General features: G+C 42.0%; 1 protein-coding gene across 10 annotated transcripts in view; it reads left to right on the forward strand.

The window, feature by feature from the left end:
- The window catches only part of ZNF385D (zinc finger protein 385D), a 410,947-nt gene that overhangs the window by 71,676 nt on the left and 320,947 nt on the right, over window positions 1-18,324 (forward strand). For all 10 annotated transcript variants that reach the window (XM_060280667.1, XM_035129146.2, XM_035129150.2 and 7 more), the window contains one exon: window positions 5,428-5,706. In XM_060280667.1, coding sequence (XP_060136650.1) covers window positions 5,433-5,706 — 274 coding nt within the window. In that variant the 5' untranslated portion in view covers window positions 5,428-5,432. The remainder of the gene's footprint in view (window positions 1-5,427; window positions 5,707-18,324) is intronic.

Below are 18,324 nucleotides of genomic sequence, written 5' to 3' on the forward strand. Positions count from 1 at the left end.
AGTAGATGCTCCTGCTTGCGAACTTTGCCCTGGGATGCAAGCGGAAGTTGTGCATCGGTGGCGCGACGGCAGCAGGAGGCCCCATTAGCAAAAGCGCACATCATGTTAAGAATGGTTTGGGGTTAAGAACGGATCTCCGGAACAAATTAAGTTCATAACCGGAGGTACCACTGTACCTAGTTGTGTTTTAAGCAGGTAATGTGCCTTGGTCTGCTTTTGACATTGGCTAGATCAGCGTTTCTCAACCGCTGTTCCGCGGCACACTAGTGTGCCGCGAGAAGCTGGCTGGTGTGCCGCGACGTGCGGCGACGAGAAGGGTGATTTGCATTGTCACGTGCCTGGCGGCCGCCAATATCCAGCACTAGCCCGCCGGAAAGGAAGCCGGCCGGGTCACGACGTGGGGCGAGCGCAGCTCTCAACAGCCACCACCACGGGAGGGAGGTTTTAGACAAACTTAAAGAAGCTGGCTGGATGAGCTCAACCTGAAACTTGCTGAGCAAAGGATTGTGCTGGCAGAGAAATCAGCGGCTTGTGAAGCCTTATTACAGGAGATTGCAACCAACACAGCAATTGGCAAGTGTTTCTTACAGTCATAATTATATAGTCAATATAGGGCGGCACAGAGTTAATTTTTTTAACTTTTTAAATGGTGGTGTGCCTCGTGATTCTTTTCATGGAACAAGTGTGCCTTGGCCCAAAAAAGGTTGAGAAACACTGGGCTAGATAAACAAGTTGCTCACTTGGAGCTCTCCGTGGTGCTTAAACTTCTGACCTGCCACCTTTGCCCCATGGGCTCTTTCACCAGACCAGTGGAGGAACATTCATTTATTAATATTACAATTACTTCTGAAAAAAACTTGCTATTCTGTTCTGTCCAATGATTTCCAACACACACCCCCACCCCCGATCTGTTCTGTCTTGACATGTGGGAATTTAACAGATGCCTCCTTTCCCCAGTATGGGTATTAAGAAAATGAAGTTTTACCCATCACTTTATGTCCATGCCAATTGTCACCTGAATATTTTCTGCACATCCTAATGTTGATAAAGGAATCTGTACAGGAGCTGTGAATTCAAGAGTTACTCCAAGAGTTACTCTACCATCTACTTCATCCATTATTCTACCTTACTACTCCACCAAACACTCTGCTTATCCCCTTATCCCATAAAGCTTTTTCTTTTTTCCTTTGTTTTTACTGATCCCTGAACCTTTAACAGTCAAAATCTGGACCTGCAGTCGCATACATTTACATGAATTTTCACAAATTAGCAACGCAAACAGTCAGTATGCATGGACTCAAATGTTGCTGGTAAAATGTGAATTTATGTCAAGAATTTGTATATTATCTGATCAATATGGAGTTTTCAGGTGGAAACTCTGTATTTTGGCAGAAGTATGTACAAAATGTTAATGCTGCCTATTTGTGTACATTCTCCATTCCTTCATGTGAATGCACAGTCATCAGTATTTGTGCACATTTTCTATTTGGCTCATGTTAACCACAAAATGTGCATAATTTATCCTGTATATTAGGTTTTACAATGACTAAAAAGATTAGAAAATATTTGTGCGGTTGTAAATCCATATAGAAAAAACATTGTTATTATCCTTTATATATACAAAGTATTTGTAATTTTAAATTCATACTGCTCTCTAGTGGGGAATGCTTTCAATGCAGAAGATGCATGGATGTTGAAAAACAGAAACAGGCATGCTGATGTTATTTCATTATTTGCATTTAAGATTTATGCTTGTCCTCCTCCAAATAGTAAGCCTTGGGGCCCCATCTGAACTATACATCTGAAGCACTATGAACTTTGAACAGTCTTGGTTTCCCCCAAATAATTTTGGGAACTGTGGTTTGTTAAGGATGCTTAGGAGGACCCCATTCCCCTCTCAGAACTATAGTTCTCAGAGTTTGTTCACAGTCGATACCTCTTCCTGGGAAACTCTAGTGCAAATGTGGCTTAACCTTTAAATAAATAAATAAATAAATAAATATTCTTTTGACAGACAATAGCTCTTTTCTTCCTTCTTCCAGAGATAGTAGATATAGAATCCTTGCCGGCTTCCTCGGGGAATATTTGCTCTTTCAGCACTAGCATGACCAGGAAAAAGAAACAGTCTGAGAAGTTCTTTATATGCCTTCATTCCTTTAGGATTTTTTTATCCAGGCATTCTCGACTTTCTGATCTCTACCTACCTCATAGTTTCTCCACGGTCAGTTTTAGATTATAAACTCCTTGTGATCAGGAACTTTGTAAATTGATCATTGAGCTCCAGATGGCAACATGCACACTGGCATGTTATAAATAATAATAATAAAAAATAATTTTGCCTTCTGTCCTTCAACCCAAAGGTCTTCAGGGTGCTACACAACGATTCATTAAAAAAATATACACATGAATACGACATCTTAAAACCAACCATATAGATGTGTGTGTGTGTGTGTGTGTGTGTGTGTGTGTGTGTGTTTTAAAAAATAAAATAAGTCAGAAGGAGCCAGTAACAATTTAGGTATTATATCAAACATTTACATATGCCTGAAGAAGCAAATGTGTCATGAACTGACACCTAAAGGCATTTAATGTGGAGGGAATGCCACATCAGGGGTACCACAGCAGAAATGCTCATGTGCCATGGACTGCAGCTGGAACTATGAGCAGGACCTCTTCCTCCACTTAAAGCATCAGTTGTTTGGTAACAGAGAAAATCAACCTTCTGATAATTGGTCCCCAAGCTGTATAGAACATTGCAAACTGAAGTCAGCACCTTAAATTGGGCCTGGTAGGACACAAGAAGTCCAAATAATAAAAAGTTGAAAGCTCAATAAAAAAAAGTTTAAAATTGGGAGGTCTTTTTAAAATTTAATTTAACTTTTCAATAATTTTTACAGCTACCTTTTTTTAGTAATATAGAGACATAGAAAATTACCTTATAGTGAGTCAGGCCATTTGTCTATCTAGTCAGTATTGTCTACACCAGGGGTTGTCAAACTGGTCCCTACCACCCACTAGTGGGCGTTTCAGGATTCTAGGTGGGCAGCAGAGGGTTCTAGGGCACAAGCTGAATCCTCCTTCCATTGAGCGCTGGTGGGCAGTAAGGAAATTTTACCATCAAGAAAGATGCATCAGTGGGCGTTAGGTATAAAAAGGTTGACTACCCCTGGTCTACACTGACTGGAAGCAGCTCTCCACGATTTCAGATAGGAGCTTTCCCTAAGCCACTCTGTAGATGCTGGGAACTGAAATGGGGGGGACAAAGCATACAACTAAGCTATAGCATTTCCCCCATTTTGCAGATGGAAAGTTTTTTTCTGACATCATCCAATAAATTCATGACTGATCTCAGAGATACAACATGATTGTGTTATGTTGAATCAGTAAAGCCCATTGAATTCAGTGGGACTTCTAGGTAAATGTGCATATCAAGGCAAATCTAGTAGTATAAATACCAACAACTGGGAAACACTGGCCTGTGAGCGCTCTAGTTGGAGAATAACCTCTACCAAAGGCATAATGGATTTGAAGAAGCACAAACTCAGGACAAAAGGCAGAAACGAGCTAAGAGGAAGGCACATTTGGCAAATCCTCACCTAGATCAACCCCCACCCAGGAACCTATGTCCCCACTGTGGAAGGATGTGTGGATCTAGAATTGGCTTCCACAGTCACTTACAGACACACTGTTAAGACCATATTGATGGAAGACAATCTTACTCGGCTATGAGTGATTGACAAAGAAGAAAGTAGAGGCATAAGCTTGCAGTTAAAGAGCTTTAGAATATCTGGTTTAAGGGGTAGACCATTTTATTCCTTAACATTTTGTTTTTAGCTGGCCAATGATCTCTGTTCACCAAAATATCTGAAATCCTGGACACTAATGATACATGTTTTCATAAACACAACTATAATTTGTGGTTTTTACCAGTTATGGTAAGTTGGCTGACTTAATTTTGGTGTCCATCATGGTTTTGTCTGAAGTAAGTGCCTCTTGTATGTTTAAGCAATGGCTCAGAAAAAGCTCTGTCATATTTGTCTTTTCCAATGTTTACTTCCTTTTCCTTTCCCACAAGGAAGCACATAAAAAATGGTGTTTGAAAATTCTATCTGTTCCAGTAATTCTCGGTATTAACACAAGCTCCACCTGTACTTCTCACAGTGTTTTATGTGTCCGAAAAGGGATAATAGCTCCATTTTACACAGTATGTAACTCTGGTTACACTGATGTGAAATATTGTAACTTGTCCAAATTGTACAGCAATTTTCCAGCAGAGCTGCAGCTGGAGTCTGTCTTTCTTGGCTGCAGCTTAACTTACCAGTTACTAAACTCTAACACTTTCATTTCTTGGGCCTTTATCCTGAAAATGTGCACAAATCACATTGTCTTCAGTATGGGAGCACAAGCCTATGCTTTCAGGAGTCTGGCCATATTTCATAAAGATCTGCTAATTATTACTAGGGATTAGTACATTTTAAATTTCCCTGTTGGATTCTGAGCCTTTAAGATGTAATCACTTAATATTTTGAAGCATTTCCCTGCAGCTAATGAAATTTATGATTACCGAGTGACAGCGTTGGGGGGAAAACTCCAAATATCACAAGATCTACTGTGTTAGAATTGTAAAGTTTAGTGCACTACCCTGTGAAGTGTTTAAAATGCCATCCATTCTGTGCTATGCATGTGTAAAGAGGAGGTTTGGGAGCCTTAAAAATATATTAGATTTCTTGAATAAAGCAGAGTCTTGGGCTGCAATCCTTAAACCTGAAGTAAGTCTAATTGAACTTGATGGTGTTTATTTATGAGTAGACATGTATAGGATCACACTGTGAGTAGTTCAAAGAAGCAATTAATTAGACTATCTTCAAATGTGAGTTAGATTAATAGCCTTCAATGTCTGTAATTTTTGAATTCATTATTAGAAATCAGATTTCTCTATTTGTGATTTGGATGAAGACCTTTAAGCTGTTCCACATAGTGTTTGTTTGTTTTTTCCTGTGATAGCTGTGGTTGAGTCTTTCCAAACACTAGAATTAGTGGGAGTGACAGACTGTCTTTTCAAACTACAAGCAATGGGTTCAATTTCTAATGATCTTCTATTTTAAATAAACTCACTGTAAAGAGAATACTAAGCCATCAAGGGAAAATGGAAGCAGTCAAAAATATGATTCCCCACCAGATCTGAAATTGTGTCTTTATATGTGTAGAAGGGACTTAACATGCCATAGGGGGGCCAATCAGTGGAGTTTTCTGACATTAGGGCCAGCGAGCCACACTAACCAGCCAACCAGCCATTGCTGATACCATGTGAGAAACACAGCCTTGCTCCATTGACACCAAGCGCAGATCACCAAATTTCCACAGGGCAAAAGTGCTCGATGTGACGGTACGCACATCACTCATAGTTTTCTCTTTTGTTTATCTTAGAAACGATGAAGAAACCCTGGAGTCCTAATCCATCTCAAGACAGTGTACCTTATACTGCGAATTTCACTTGTTTTCATGAAAGAGAAGGCGAGGCAGGCCTGACACCTGATGACAGTGAGGAAAAGAAAGAAAGAGAGAAGAAACACAGCAGTTTTACTTTGTGCAATGTGTGCAACATCCAGCTGAACTCTGCTGCTCAGGCACAGATCCACTACAATGGGAAATCACATCAGAAAAGATTAAAGCAGCTCAGCAATGGGAATCCGAAAACTGATCATGGTAAGTTATTTGCTATCTTCTGTCTTGTCGATGAGATTCACATGTGAAGGTGCATCAGGTATGCTCTTGAAATGGTGCTTGAGTCCTTTTTAAAAAGTGTGCAGTGGGTGGTTCCACTTTTAAGTATGGCTAAGCCATTATTGATGTCTTGTACAATTTAGAAGAGTAGTGCAAAGTAAAATATTAGATTTTAAAAATTTCAGAAATATTAAGATTTGGATTTAAGAGTAGAAGCTATGGTTCAAATTATTATTAAATATTCGTTAGTGTGGCTTTGATGACATATCTGCTATGCCTGATCTGTAAGCAATGAGCTTGTTTGAATAATATTTGGCAACCATTATTCAAGCTTGTGAAATCTACAGGCCAGGCTACTACAGTGCTTTCTCTGTGGAGCTTTCCTTGAAGAGTGTCCTAAAGCTTCAGCTAGTGTAAAATGCTGCAGTTTTCTGTCTTGTGGCATACGTATCTCATAAACTTCCTTCCCTGACAAAATGTGCAAGGGGTAAAGGTATGTGAAAGTATTTGCAAGAGATTGCATTCTGTTATCAAGGCAACAGCTCACTGATTGCAATTCACCATATTCACCATACGAGTATTATTTAAGTACTTTATCCTATTTATTTGATTCTAGAACGTTTATTATATATTGTGCATATATGTATAACCTCATGGATATCCATTAATCACTACCCTTCTTTATCTTACATTCAGACATTACCTGAAATATTTCTCTTCAACACGGAAGTGTATTTTATACCCGGTTATTTATTGATCTGGCTTCTCACGTGAGAATCATCAACCCCTGTCTGTAAGGCCCCTCTCCCTAGTATCACGTCCATAACTTGAGGTTGCACCACTTTCTCACTTTTTCCAAGGCCTCTGGTTGTTAGGTCAGGACCATTCTACTCTCCATCACCACTTTCTCACCTTTTCCAAGGCCTCTGGTTAATGGGTTAGTTACCCTCTTACCCTTGCTCATAGCATAACTGGTTTTCCTGGCGGCTGGTATTTTTTATTTCTCTTTCCCTTCAGACCACATCTCAAGTGCTCCTACTGATTCGTGTGCATGCACACTTCTTCTGAAAGCTCATACCTATGACAAACTTAGTTGGTCTCTGAGGTGCTACTGGGAGGATTTTTTAAATTTTGTTTTGACTACGTCAGACCAACACGGCTACCTACCTGTAACTGATTGCAATCCAGTCACAATTTTTTAGTTGCTGCTAAACATGGATAGGGACACATTCACATACAGATTTTAATACAATACAATAATGCAATCAATAGGATGTGCATTCAGGTGTACATTCTGCAGCAATTAGCCCTGTGTTGTAAGTCACTGTTGTTGGATATAGACAAAATTCTGTTCATGGAAATTGACAGTCAGTGAAATTATGTCAGGAAAGGTTGCTCTGGTGAGTGAGATAATGCACAGATGGTAAGAGATTTGTTTGTCCTCAGGGAAGTTGTCAGATAGCCAAACTGATTGGCTATGTGCAGAGTGAAGTCATAACCACATGACCCATGGTAAAATATGTTGAAGAAGTTATTCCAAGTTAAAAAGTGGTTCTGAAGCAGCAGAACGATAGCAGAAGAGTGGGTGAAAGCTGGCATGGAAAATAAATAAAAAATAAATAGTTGGTTTTCATGTGGGTGAACCCTTTCCCCCTACCTAGATCAATAACCTTGGTACTAAAAATAAACTATTGTGAATATTCAGCCTACTACTGAATGATTTTAATATCTTGTGAGGGGCTCAGTTTGGCACGTCTTCATCCATTCAGCAGTCCATAATCATGGGCTTGAAATCCTGACATGGCTTGTTTACTTTTTTGCTACCCACAGAATCAAAGTTTAAGGCCCTTTGCAGGTAGTACTCCCCTTGTGTTATGCCTTATCCCGACAGAACTGATCTTTCATTGCATAATTTTGAAACAACTGATGCTTAATCACTACCCACCTTTGTAGTACTCACCTGAAGATGTTTGTAAATTAGATAATTGGATTTAAAAAATCTGTAAACTGGATGTGGTTATTCATTGTCTTATCATTTTGAATAGCCATGATTTAGCTGTTTTATGAAGGAGCAACTGTAAATTATTAGTTTTGTGGGCATTTCCCTAAGCCACACACCAGCAGCCATAGGGCAAAATGTCAAGTCTTCTTGGAGCAGTCAAGTGTAGCCACCATCTGTTCTAGAACATATTTGCTTCTATGTAAGTGCCCCAGCTTCTCTGGTTGTCTTTTCAGATGTTTACTTACGTGCTCTTGAAACTAATGCTCTATGGCAGCTTTGTTGATGCGATCGTTCCTTTTTCTGTTTCTGATGCGAATTATTTCTACACAACATGGAAAGCTCGGGTGAGGTTTGTAACATGGGATAGTAAAAACTGAGAAATGATTAATTGGAACCAGCAGTCTTTGTCAAAATTGCAATGGAAAAAGAAGAAATAAGCTCTGGTACAATGTCTGTCCTTCTTGTTAGGTGAGCATTTGTTAGTCTACTACTTGCTAGGTGCCAGTTTGAGAAAAAGTCTGAGCCAAATTACTCTCTAGGTATGAAGAAGAAGAAGAAGAAGAAGAGTAGTTTGAATTTGATATCCTGCTTTATCACTACCCGAAGGAGTCTCAAAGTGGCTAACCATCTCCTTTCCCTTCCTCCCCCACAACAAACACTCTGTAAGGTGAGTGGGGCTGAGAGACTTCAAAGAAGTGTGACTAGCCCAAGGTCACCCACCAGCTGCATGTGGAGGAGCAGGGATAGCAAACCCGGTTCACCAGATTATGAGACTACAGTACCGCTCTTAACCACTACACCACACTGTCTCTCATTGCATAGAGAGCTCATTGCAGCACAATGAGACAAAAAGTATCATTTGCTATATTGGTTCATGCTAGAACTAATCTAGTTCCCAGTTTACTGCTTTAAAAAAATATTTGGGGGCATAATTCCTACTGGAATTATGGGGTAAATGGCAGCCAACCATTTTCTCCCCCACCCCCACCCCCATTTTGTTGCCTGTGAGTGGGGCAGCAAAATAGAATGAGTGGTATTCAGGTCAGCCTTGGAAAAGACTCAGTAAGTTTTTGGAATGTTTTCTGCAGTGTCAAAAACTGTCCTCTTATGCTGATTTCTGGCTTTGTTTATCCTCGCTGACATCATCATGTCCCAGTTACAATCTTTGCTAAATAGTCCCTTCTTAGCTCAGGTCACATACTTTACTTGACTAATGCAAGAATGAATCAGCAACAAGAAGAAAAGCTGTTGAAGCAGAAGCAGTTAGCAAAAACAATGGAAGTGGATGGGATTGAGGGGCGAAATCGAATATGTTCAAAACTAATGAGTTCTTTATCCATAACTGAATATCCTAAAATTTTCAGGAGATACTTTTACTTATTTTCAGCTTGATAATTGAAATGGGTAAAATATTTGCTCTAACCCTAGCTCGGACATAAAGGGCCATATTTGACTATTGGACCTAAGAGTCTATGAACCCATTAATTTAAATGGGTCTACTCTGCACATTACTAGCATTGGATACAACCCCACAACATTTTATCAGAGTTGCTTGAGTGATACAAAATCTCACAGTGGCAGGTGTGCATCGTTTTGGAGTCAAATGGGCATCTGCATATGAGAGTGAAAAATATCCCGCCCTGAGCATAAACCACATTTTAGCAAATGGGGGACTGCTAAGGCAAGAACAAAATTGGGGTTTTTTTTGCCAATGATATAAATTAGTTAGTAGAAAATATTGATATAGGGAGGATCAGGCAAAAGTACTGCATGTTTCCCATGGCTTTTCAAAGTCTATTGCCTATAGCTTTGTTTCTGTGAATTCTCAGTGAATTCTCAGTATCACAGATGTCTAGTTTTCCTTTCTCTTCCATGTGCTCTAAACTCCTCCACTTTCTCATAGGGAGGAAAAGAATACAGTACCAGTGTCATGGGCATGAGGTTGTATATTTGGGTCTGCAGAAGGAACCAAGCATCTTGCCCAGGGAGTATCCTAAGCATGCTGAGCTTGCTGCTCCTTTTCTGTATAGCGGGGATGGGGTACTTCTGACCCTCCAGAGGTTGTTGGATTACAACTCTATGGTCCAGTAGTGACCCAATAATAATAATTTATTATTTATACCCCGCCCATCTGGCCGGGCTTCCCCAGCCACTCTGGGCGGCTTCCAACAGAAAAAGAAAACACAATAATCTATTAAACATTAAAAGCCTCCCTGAACAGGGCTGCCTTCAGATGTCTTCTAAAAGTCTGGTAGTTGTTTTCCTCTTTGACATCTGTTGGGAGGGCATTCCACAGGGCAGGCGCCACCATTGAGAAGGCCCTCTGCCTAGTTCCCTGCAACTTGGCTTCTCGCCACGAGGGAACCGCCAGAAGGCCCTCGGTGCTAGACCTCAGTGTCCGGGCAGAATGATGGAGGTGGAGACGCTCCTTCAGGTATACTGGACCGAGGCCATTTAGGGCTTTAAAGGTCAGCACCAACACTTTGAATTGTGCTCGGAAACGTACTGGGAGCCAATTTAGATCTTTCAAGACTGGTGTTATGTGGTCTTGGCGGCTGCTCCCAGTCACCAGTCTAGCTGCCGCATTCTGGATTAGTTGTAGTTTCCGGGTCACCTTCAAAGGTAGCCCCACGTAGAGCGCATTGCAGTAGTCCAAGCGGGAGATAACTAGAGCATGCACCACTCTGGCTAGACAGTCTGCAGACAGGTAGGGTCTCAGCCTGCGTACCAGATGGAGCTGATAGACATTAGGCAGTATGGATAAGATACCGTTGCTTTGCAACACAGTGGGTCACTGGCACTTATTGAGAGTGGATGGGTGAGCAAAAGAGAGCTTGGTCTGATACAGTGCATGGTGGCAGGAGCATCAGATGGGCTTCACTGGCATGTGTTCCATTGGGCCAATCTTCCTGTATCTCACCCTTGCCCATTTCCCTCTTTGTAAGCGCCAGCATAACCTGTTGTTTTGGGAAGCTGGGAAAACAATGGTGCCCTACCCATGCTGCCTCACCAGCCACTGTTACTATGGTCTGAAGAACTGTGGCAATTATATGCTCTTCTATTTATGCCTTTCAAAATATAATTTCTATGTGCTGGCACGTCTATGGGGACAGCAGACATCAATGTTGTGTAAGAGGTGCACAGAAGCTTTGTAGCTTTCTTGTTTGCTTCCCTGCCTCTCTTCTCTGGTCCACTCCTTGGGCATATAAGAAAGCTGTGCCCAGTTTCTGCTCTCAGTTGGAGCTTGGTCCTCTTGCTTATCCTAAATGTGCCACCTTCAGTGTTCTCTCCCTATTTTTCCGACTTCAGATATTTGTGCTGACAGCTCTGCGCTGAACAGTCTCTTCTAATTTCATCTGCCACAGTGTTGTACTTCAGTTTCTCCTTTTTTAAATACACTTGTTCTGCAAATGCTCAGAAACTCCCTCCACATGCCAAAACTGTTTTAGAAATCTAAGAACTTCTGCTGCAGTGGGATGGAACTGAATTGTCTGTGAAACTTAAGATGAACAACTTGTGACTTGCCAAGCACAGAGATGTCTATCAAAAACCCAATAACTCGGTTTTATAGATCTCGCCCGTGGTCAAAGGAAAGGTTGCATTCCAACTTCATGTGCCACATGAAGGTTAAAGAAGGTCTAGTATGCTTCATTTTGCCCTAAGTGTGGCACCAGGAGTGTTTCTGAGTGGGTGCTGGGGGTGACAGCTGCACTCACTGCTTTAACTCTTTAAATTATTCTAGTATGGCTGGCATGACATCTGCTCTAATTCTACTTGTCTCATTGGCTTCATAATATATGTCATGATTATGGTTTCCCTACAGTTTCTGAAGGTAGCCTGCCTGCCTTTTAATGATGACATATTTTTCTTCCTTGACATTTTGTGTGCAATAGATTGGATGAAAACAATTACCAACTTTGTTCCTTAATCACTTGAACAAACACTGCACTTTTTAATTCCAGTTAAGTAACATTTTAGGGGAGTTAGTAGTGTATCATTTGGACATCGGAGTAACGTGGGGAGCGCCCACAGGGGAAGTTGCCCAGGGTGCAAAATGGTTAGGGGCACAAGATTTCAACACCCAGTGCTGCCTCAATACAGCTATGCACTTCCGTCGCTGGGCTCCATTGAAAATGGCCTCTCCATGTGAACCAGGAAGTTACCTCTCCAGACAATGGAACAACTCTTCTTTTCTTCTCTCTGTGGCTGCCATCTCCTGGGTGATGTGGACTCCATTAAGCAGTTGAATGTGCATGTGTACCCTGTTCGTTTCCCTCCCACCCACCCACCCAACCCTAGGTGCTGACAACCCATGCCACGCCACTATGTTTGGATGCATATATCAATCACACATGGTGATCGGAACTCTCTTGCACAGCCCATTCTTCTCTCAGTCAACCTTCCCTAAAGCTGGAGCTCCAGTGGCTGCTCCATTTTACATCCCCTTCGTATTCAACTCTGGCCCATGCATGGGGCAGAGCTGAGGATCCACACTACTGATACTGCCGTCATTGCTGCTTCCCTGGAAAGGGCTGGGCTGGGCCAGCAGTGACTTTGGGGTTGTTCAGGTACACCAAGTGGAGTGCTTGGTTGGCCCTTCTAGTATATCCATGCAGTCCCAAGCTCACTGTTGCTCCACCATACCCCAATCACAGTTCAGGTTATCAGGCGTGACATTATTGTCTGGAGAGTGGTTCCATCTTATCCCCCGTACCACTACTGCTCTCAGTTTTTAACAACTGGGTAGAATTTTGAGACAGGCTTTTAGTTTCTAGACTTTCCGGTGTAGCAGCCAAAGCATCTTCAAGACGCAGCATTGTTGAAAGTTGGTGCTAACAAAGCTTTTTATTATCTTGCTATTTGGTGAGTCGTAAAACTCATGAAATTAAAGATTTAAAACATTCTTAAAGAGTCCCAAAGAGACTGCCTGCTCTCCTGTTAAAATACTAAAAAATAAGGCTGTAGATTTGCTGAAGTAAAAATTGAGTGCAGTAATGAACTATTTTATTTAATTAGCCTGCTGCGGGTGATGATTATGTAGCATGGGAATTTCCTGACTGATTTTTCTGTCTCCTCCGTGGTTTAACAATTGGTGCAGTTCCCAATCCAGGGCTCTGTTTTGTAACTTAAAAGAAAGCACCAGATCAAATTCAGCAGTGACAATAAGCACATGGCCTTCAATCTGTTGGGCATGGCTATGAGATACATGCAGTTCTATATTGGTCCTAATCAACAAACCAGAGTAGAAGAGATCATCTCTTCCCTGGTGCCCCACTGTAGTCTCTGGTGGCTGATTAGCAGTTCAGTTTTATCACACCTGAGTACAAAATGTTCTCTCATTTCAAATACAAAATAGGTTTGCATTGCTTAACTGGGGAGGGTGCTTGTATATATATATATCCCAAATAACCAGTTATAACTTCAGCAGTGGCTGACTGATCCTTTCCCAGAAACCTCTCTTGCGTTTTTAAACAAATATAGGCTGCCTAATTTCACACGTGTGCGCCATTCTCATTTGATAGAGTATGTCTTTAGGTGTAACGGTGCTGAGGGTGCTTCCCACAAGTCACCACACATGACTACCTTGAGTAATATCTACAAGGCTTTATTTTACAACTATATACAAGACAGAGCGAAAATGTCCATGACTGTTCAGTCTGAGTCAGAATCCGGAAGTGCCGGACGGCGGAACCTCTTCCACCAAAGTAGCTTTGGTGCCCTGAGTCTCCTCATCTCCTCCCGGCACCCCCCCCCCGTGTTGCTGGGGGGAAGGGGCGATGGTGGTCCCCTCCCCTCCCCTCCTGAACTACTCAACTGTTGACTGGGCTCTTTGGCCACTGACCCCTCCCCTTCCGCAGCGCTCTGATCTGACGCTCCGGACCTTCCCCGGGGAAGTTCTGAGCTGTCAGCGTCTCTGACCCCTTGCTCCAGGCTCCGTGCTACTCTCTCTGAGCGATGCTTCCACCTGTCAGCATCTCAGAGCCCTTGCACCTTCTGGCTAGGCTCTTTGCTGACCCCTGATGGTCCCCTGACATTAGGTCAGGGGTTGCAAATCTTTTTTGGTGCCTGTGGGCAGATTTGCATTGTGGAGAATCTACAGTGCACACACCGCAACTATGCACACCACAATTTTGCACACGCACGCTCATTTCCTTTCCTTGAAAATAAGGGTGTGTGCTCTTCCTACAGAGTGTAGTTGGAGATAAGAGAGAAACTCCTCTCCCCAGCTTCAGTCTCCCAGTGATGGGATAACGTCCTCCACAAGATGTGAGGCAGCAGGCCAGAACAGGTGGCACACGAGAGGCCATGTGGCAACAGGGGGAAAGTCTGAGGGCTCAGGAGCAAATGCCCAGGGGCTGCCGCTGCTGTCCCAGAACATTTGCCAACTGAGGCAGTTGCCTCACTCTGCCTAATGGTAGGACTGCCCTAAGCCCTACAGATATTGTAGAACTTCAGTGCCCATTGGTCCCAGCTGGCACAGCCAAAGGTCAGGGCTGCTGGGAGTTTGTTATTCGTTGTGTATTAATCTCTCCCTCCCTTTCCCAGGTTGTTCAGGGTGGCAAGCATTGTTCTCCATCTCTCCCCCAAGCTACAAAGGTGGCTTCCTGGCAAAGGCTTACCTGGACAAGGCTGGGGCAGGGAAGATGGGGATAGCCTGTAGCAACACTGGTGTGGGGAGGGGGTTCTGCAGCCCTGTACTGCCACATTGGCTGCTACTTGATTAGACTGAGAGGTCACGATCAGCCTAAGTTTACCCTGTGATGTTCAGGGCTGAAAGGATGATTTGCACCTTAATCTCCTTGCTCCTAGCCCGATGCTCTAATCACTATGTTAATTTGTAAAGGAAAACCTTTGAAACAACTATACAGATAAAAGAGCTCTGCTGGAATCCTATATCCCTTTACCTGGGAGTAAGAAACTTATTTCTGAGTAGAAATGCACAGGATTGCAATGTTATATCGCTATGTATTGTATTGGTCCCGTGGCAAAATCTCAAGCAAATCACAAAAATGTTTGAGTCTGTTTACCTGACAATGTGTGACTAGCTGAAATTTCATGGTTTGCATATAAATGATATGGCTTAGATCTTGGCAGGCACACTGGTTTTTAGTGGTCTCCTGTAGAACTGGCAACATTTGCACATGCATGGTGTCTGAATAAATATGCTTAAATATTCAATTTTCTGTAGCCGGCTATGAGAAAGCCTTACACTTGTGTTCCATGGAACGCTAGCGATTAACAATGCTTTCCAAAGCCCCACGATAATGCTTTGAAATATTACATGTGAATAGAGAGTTTTAAAAATAGGTGCCATAGTATTTCATTATGTTTTATTTGATTTTTATCTCCTACTCTTTTGATGTCAGTGACCCTTGATACCCACAGATGGCTGGGCTATAGCTGGGAAAGCCAAAGAAAAGATATTTGAAGTGCCTGATGTGTTATATGATATATAATACTGACACAGAGAGATGGCATTTAAAGATGTATTACTCATAAATATACTGTCTGGAGAACAGTTTTAAGCTTGTAAAGTTTTATGGACATCGCATATTAAGTTTGCATAACTTTAAAAAAGCCTCAGAGCAGTATTGCTGCAGCACTAAGGACCTGTTAAATAGGTTGGAGTGCTCCAATGTAAATTACTCAAGAACTGAGAGCTCTGAAGGAATCTTACTGTATTAGCATCAGTCTGCTATTAGAATAAAGTCACTGTTACTTTTGTACAGTCTCCCCTCTCCTTTTTTTTGCAACTGTTTATGTGGTTGTTGGGTTTTCATTCATTTGTCTGTTTTGCTAACTTCACTCATGGATTGGAATGAAATACAAATACTTGTGCTGGAAGAAGTAGAAAGAGAGAGTGATCGTATGCGACTGTGGAAGGAGCATTTCTAAACTCTCCTGAAATTGCTTAGCTGGCACAGAGAGCCAACCGTGATGTGTCCCTGGCAAAGTTCATCTCAATCCTGAGCTGCTCCTGACAAACCATAGTCAGTTTCCACATCTGCAGGAGAGGCAGATGTGCGGGAGGCTCCCAAAGGAGTCTTGTTGAATGCAGGTCTAAGGAGGAAGGGGTGGTGGAAATGGGACTGCGCTGGCACTCCCTGTCCTAAGCATATATTATACACAGATAATTCATTTTGAATAAATGAGCAAAGAGATTATATGTGCAAGCACAGGACTCTCTTCATCTGATAGGCAAACCGGGTGGTGGTGCTGTTGGAGTTGAAAATAGAGCTTTCAGTCATCCCAGGAGAGCCCTAACTATGTGCATTTGTATTCTTCGGGTTTTGATTCCTACATTCAAAATGAACCCGTGAAGGTTTGGAGCGGGAATGCTGTTGCCATTCTACCTCCCTACCACCTCCTCTTGTGCATTCACTGAATGTGTGATAAGAGCATTGATGTTATCTTTATGGTGGCCTGGAGGGGGTCTCCCGGCAGGCACTGAATGTTTGAATCAAGGCTCTGTTTTGAATGGAAATGTTCACCTTCTGCACTCTCTTAAGAGTAGAATAAATTCCTTTTAATTGTGTAACTAGCAATTGGTGCCAGAGCATCAATTATCTTTCTGTCAGTTTTCCTAATGGGCTACTGCTACACATACTCATGACTGTATTGTAAAACTGAATGTTGGTATGTTGGCAGTCTGAGAATGTGAAAGCCTTGTTAGTTTCGTTGCTTCACAGGATGAAGGGGAAAGAAAGAGCCCTGACAACTGAGTTCCTTCTATAAATAACCGAAATCTGGCTGTATGGATGGGTGGTGAAGGGCATTTCAAGGACTTTTTACATTCTGCCCATATCCAATGTGCTAGGAGTATCATTACTCTATGGAAGGAAGTGGAGAGGGGGGAAAATATCTTGCATATATATTTTCTGAACAAGCATGTCTTATAGCTTTAAATTGAAGTAACTGGATCCTCCTGCTATTTCACTATATCATTTTACCCCAGTGGCTGGCAGCATTTGAATAGTGTCCTGTATAAAACTGAAGGCATTGTTGCCACCATTCCAAATTCAAGTAAATCTGATGGTATTTTGCATGTGGATTTTAATGCCTGGTTGTGTTTTAAGGTTTCTTCCAAAATACTTTTGAAACGGCAACTATTTCTATTTATATCTTGAAAGGAAGATGTGATCTCACTGGGATTTGAACCCTGGTTCCAAAGAGTCTAGGAATTTCAAACCTGAGTATTAAGCAATTGCTCTGAAATGAACTTGAGAAATAACTTTACCGAAACATTTCTGGTTTTAGTTAATCTGGGCATTACATGTACAAGTAGATAAGCTCTCCCAGTTCTACTGAGGGTGCTTCCTCCCAGTAGTTTTGTTGACAACTTTAGCACAGTCCATAATAAAGTGTTGAGGATATATTTATAGATAATGGATTTATGCAGAGCAGCAAACACCTCTTGCTATTCACTTCCTTTTCACCGAATAAAGCAGTTTTTGTCTGTGGATACATTCTTTCTAACAAAGTGAGCTTAGATAAAAATAAACCACATAGAACCCCTGCCTGCTTTGCTTACAAAGTCCTACATTAAGGCTGAACAACTTAGCAGAAAACATTTCCTGTGTTACTTAAAGTATATATTAAAGCTTATTAATTCTTTTTCCTGTACTTTGAGATGGTCCGCCTTCCCTGAAGTTAAAGAGCAGCCATATTTCTATTAACAGTAAAATCCTGTTGCTGTTTCTTTCATTTAAATGGTACTGTATATTGTTCTATTGTAAGTTGTTCCTCACTAGGGCAATGTGGGAGCAATTGTATGAGAAGATTGGCTTATATATAATTTGCACAAATAGATATGTTTTTGTAGGTGATGGGCACAGCTTTGAGGGTGGAGGCTTCTGGGTGCAATGAGCAGCTGTTTTGCAAATGTCCTTTCAAGTGGAATAGATACCTCAGCCATGTAAATTTGGGCACTTGACTGGATAACTTCTTCTTCATGCCTTCTTTAGAAAGTCAATAGAGTCCTTGACCCAGTTCATGTGTAACATTAAACCATAATTAAAATTAACCATGGTAAGGCAAATGAGCATCAAACCGTTTGTTTCGTTCAAACAAACCAGAAGCAGTAAGTTAAGACCAAGTCTTGGCTTTGGCTTGCAGTTTGGTCCCTCCACTGCTTATTGTGAGGGGAGTGAGATTGTCCCACCCCACCTGGAAAGAAGACAGCTCATGGGGCTGCCCCTGGATGGGAGGAGAATTAGGCTGCTCATCATGCCACCTTAGGCCAATGAGAGGTGGGCAAGTGTGTTGCATAAACGGAACTCTTCCCTTCTGCTGCTGGTCACTTAGCAACCCACCCTTTGGACAGTGCAGAATTAACCAGTTGCCATTAGGCACTGACTGGGAATGCTGTAGCCGCTTGAGGTGCATTTCGCCTCTTACTATGTACTGTTCTGATCTGGGATGTGTGGCTAATTTGGCTTAATTGGCTGCTGCTTTGTCACAACGTAGCATTTTGTGTGGGCTGGGGAGGAATTTGGCTTTAAGCTAAGCATCCTGATTCACATTTTGGGAAGGTTCTCTGTCTACCCACCTTGCATTGCTGGCCAGCTTGAGAGCTTGGCTTTGTAGGGAAACAGGCT

The sequence above is a fragment of the Zootoca vivipara genome, chromosome 12, assembly GCF_963506605.1.
Source record: "Zootoca vivipara chromosome 12, rZooViv1.1, whole genome shotgun sequence".
Taxonomy (NCBI): Eukaryota; Metazoa; Chordata; class Lepidosauria; order Squamata; family Lacertidae; genus Zootoca; species Zootoca vivipara.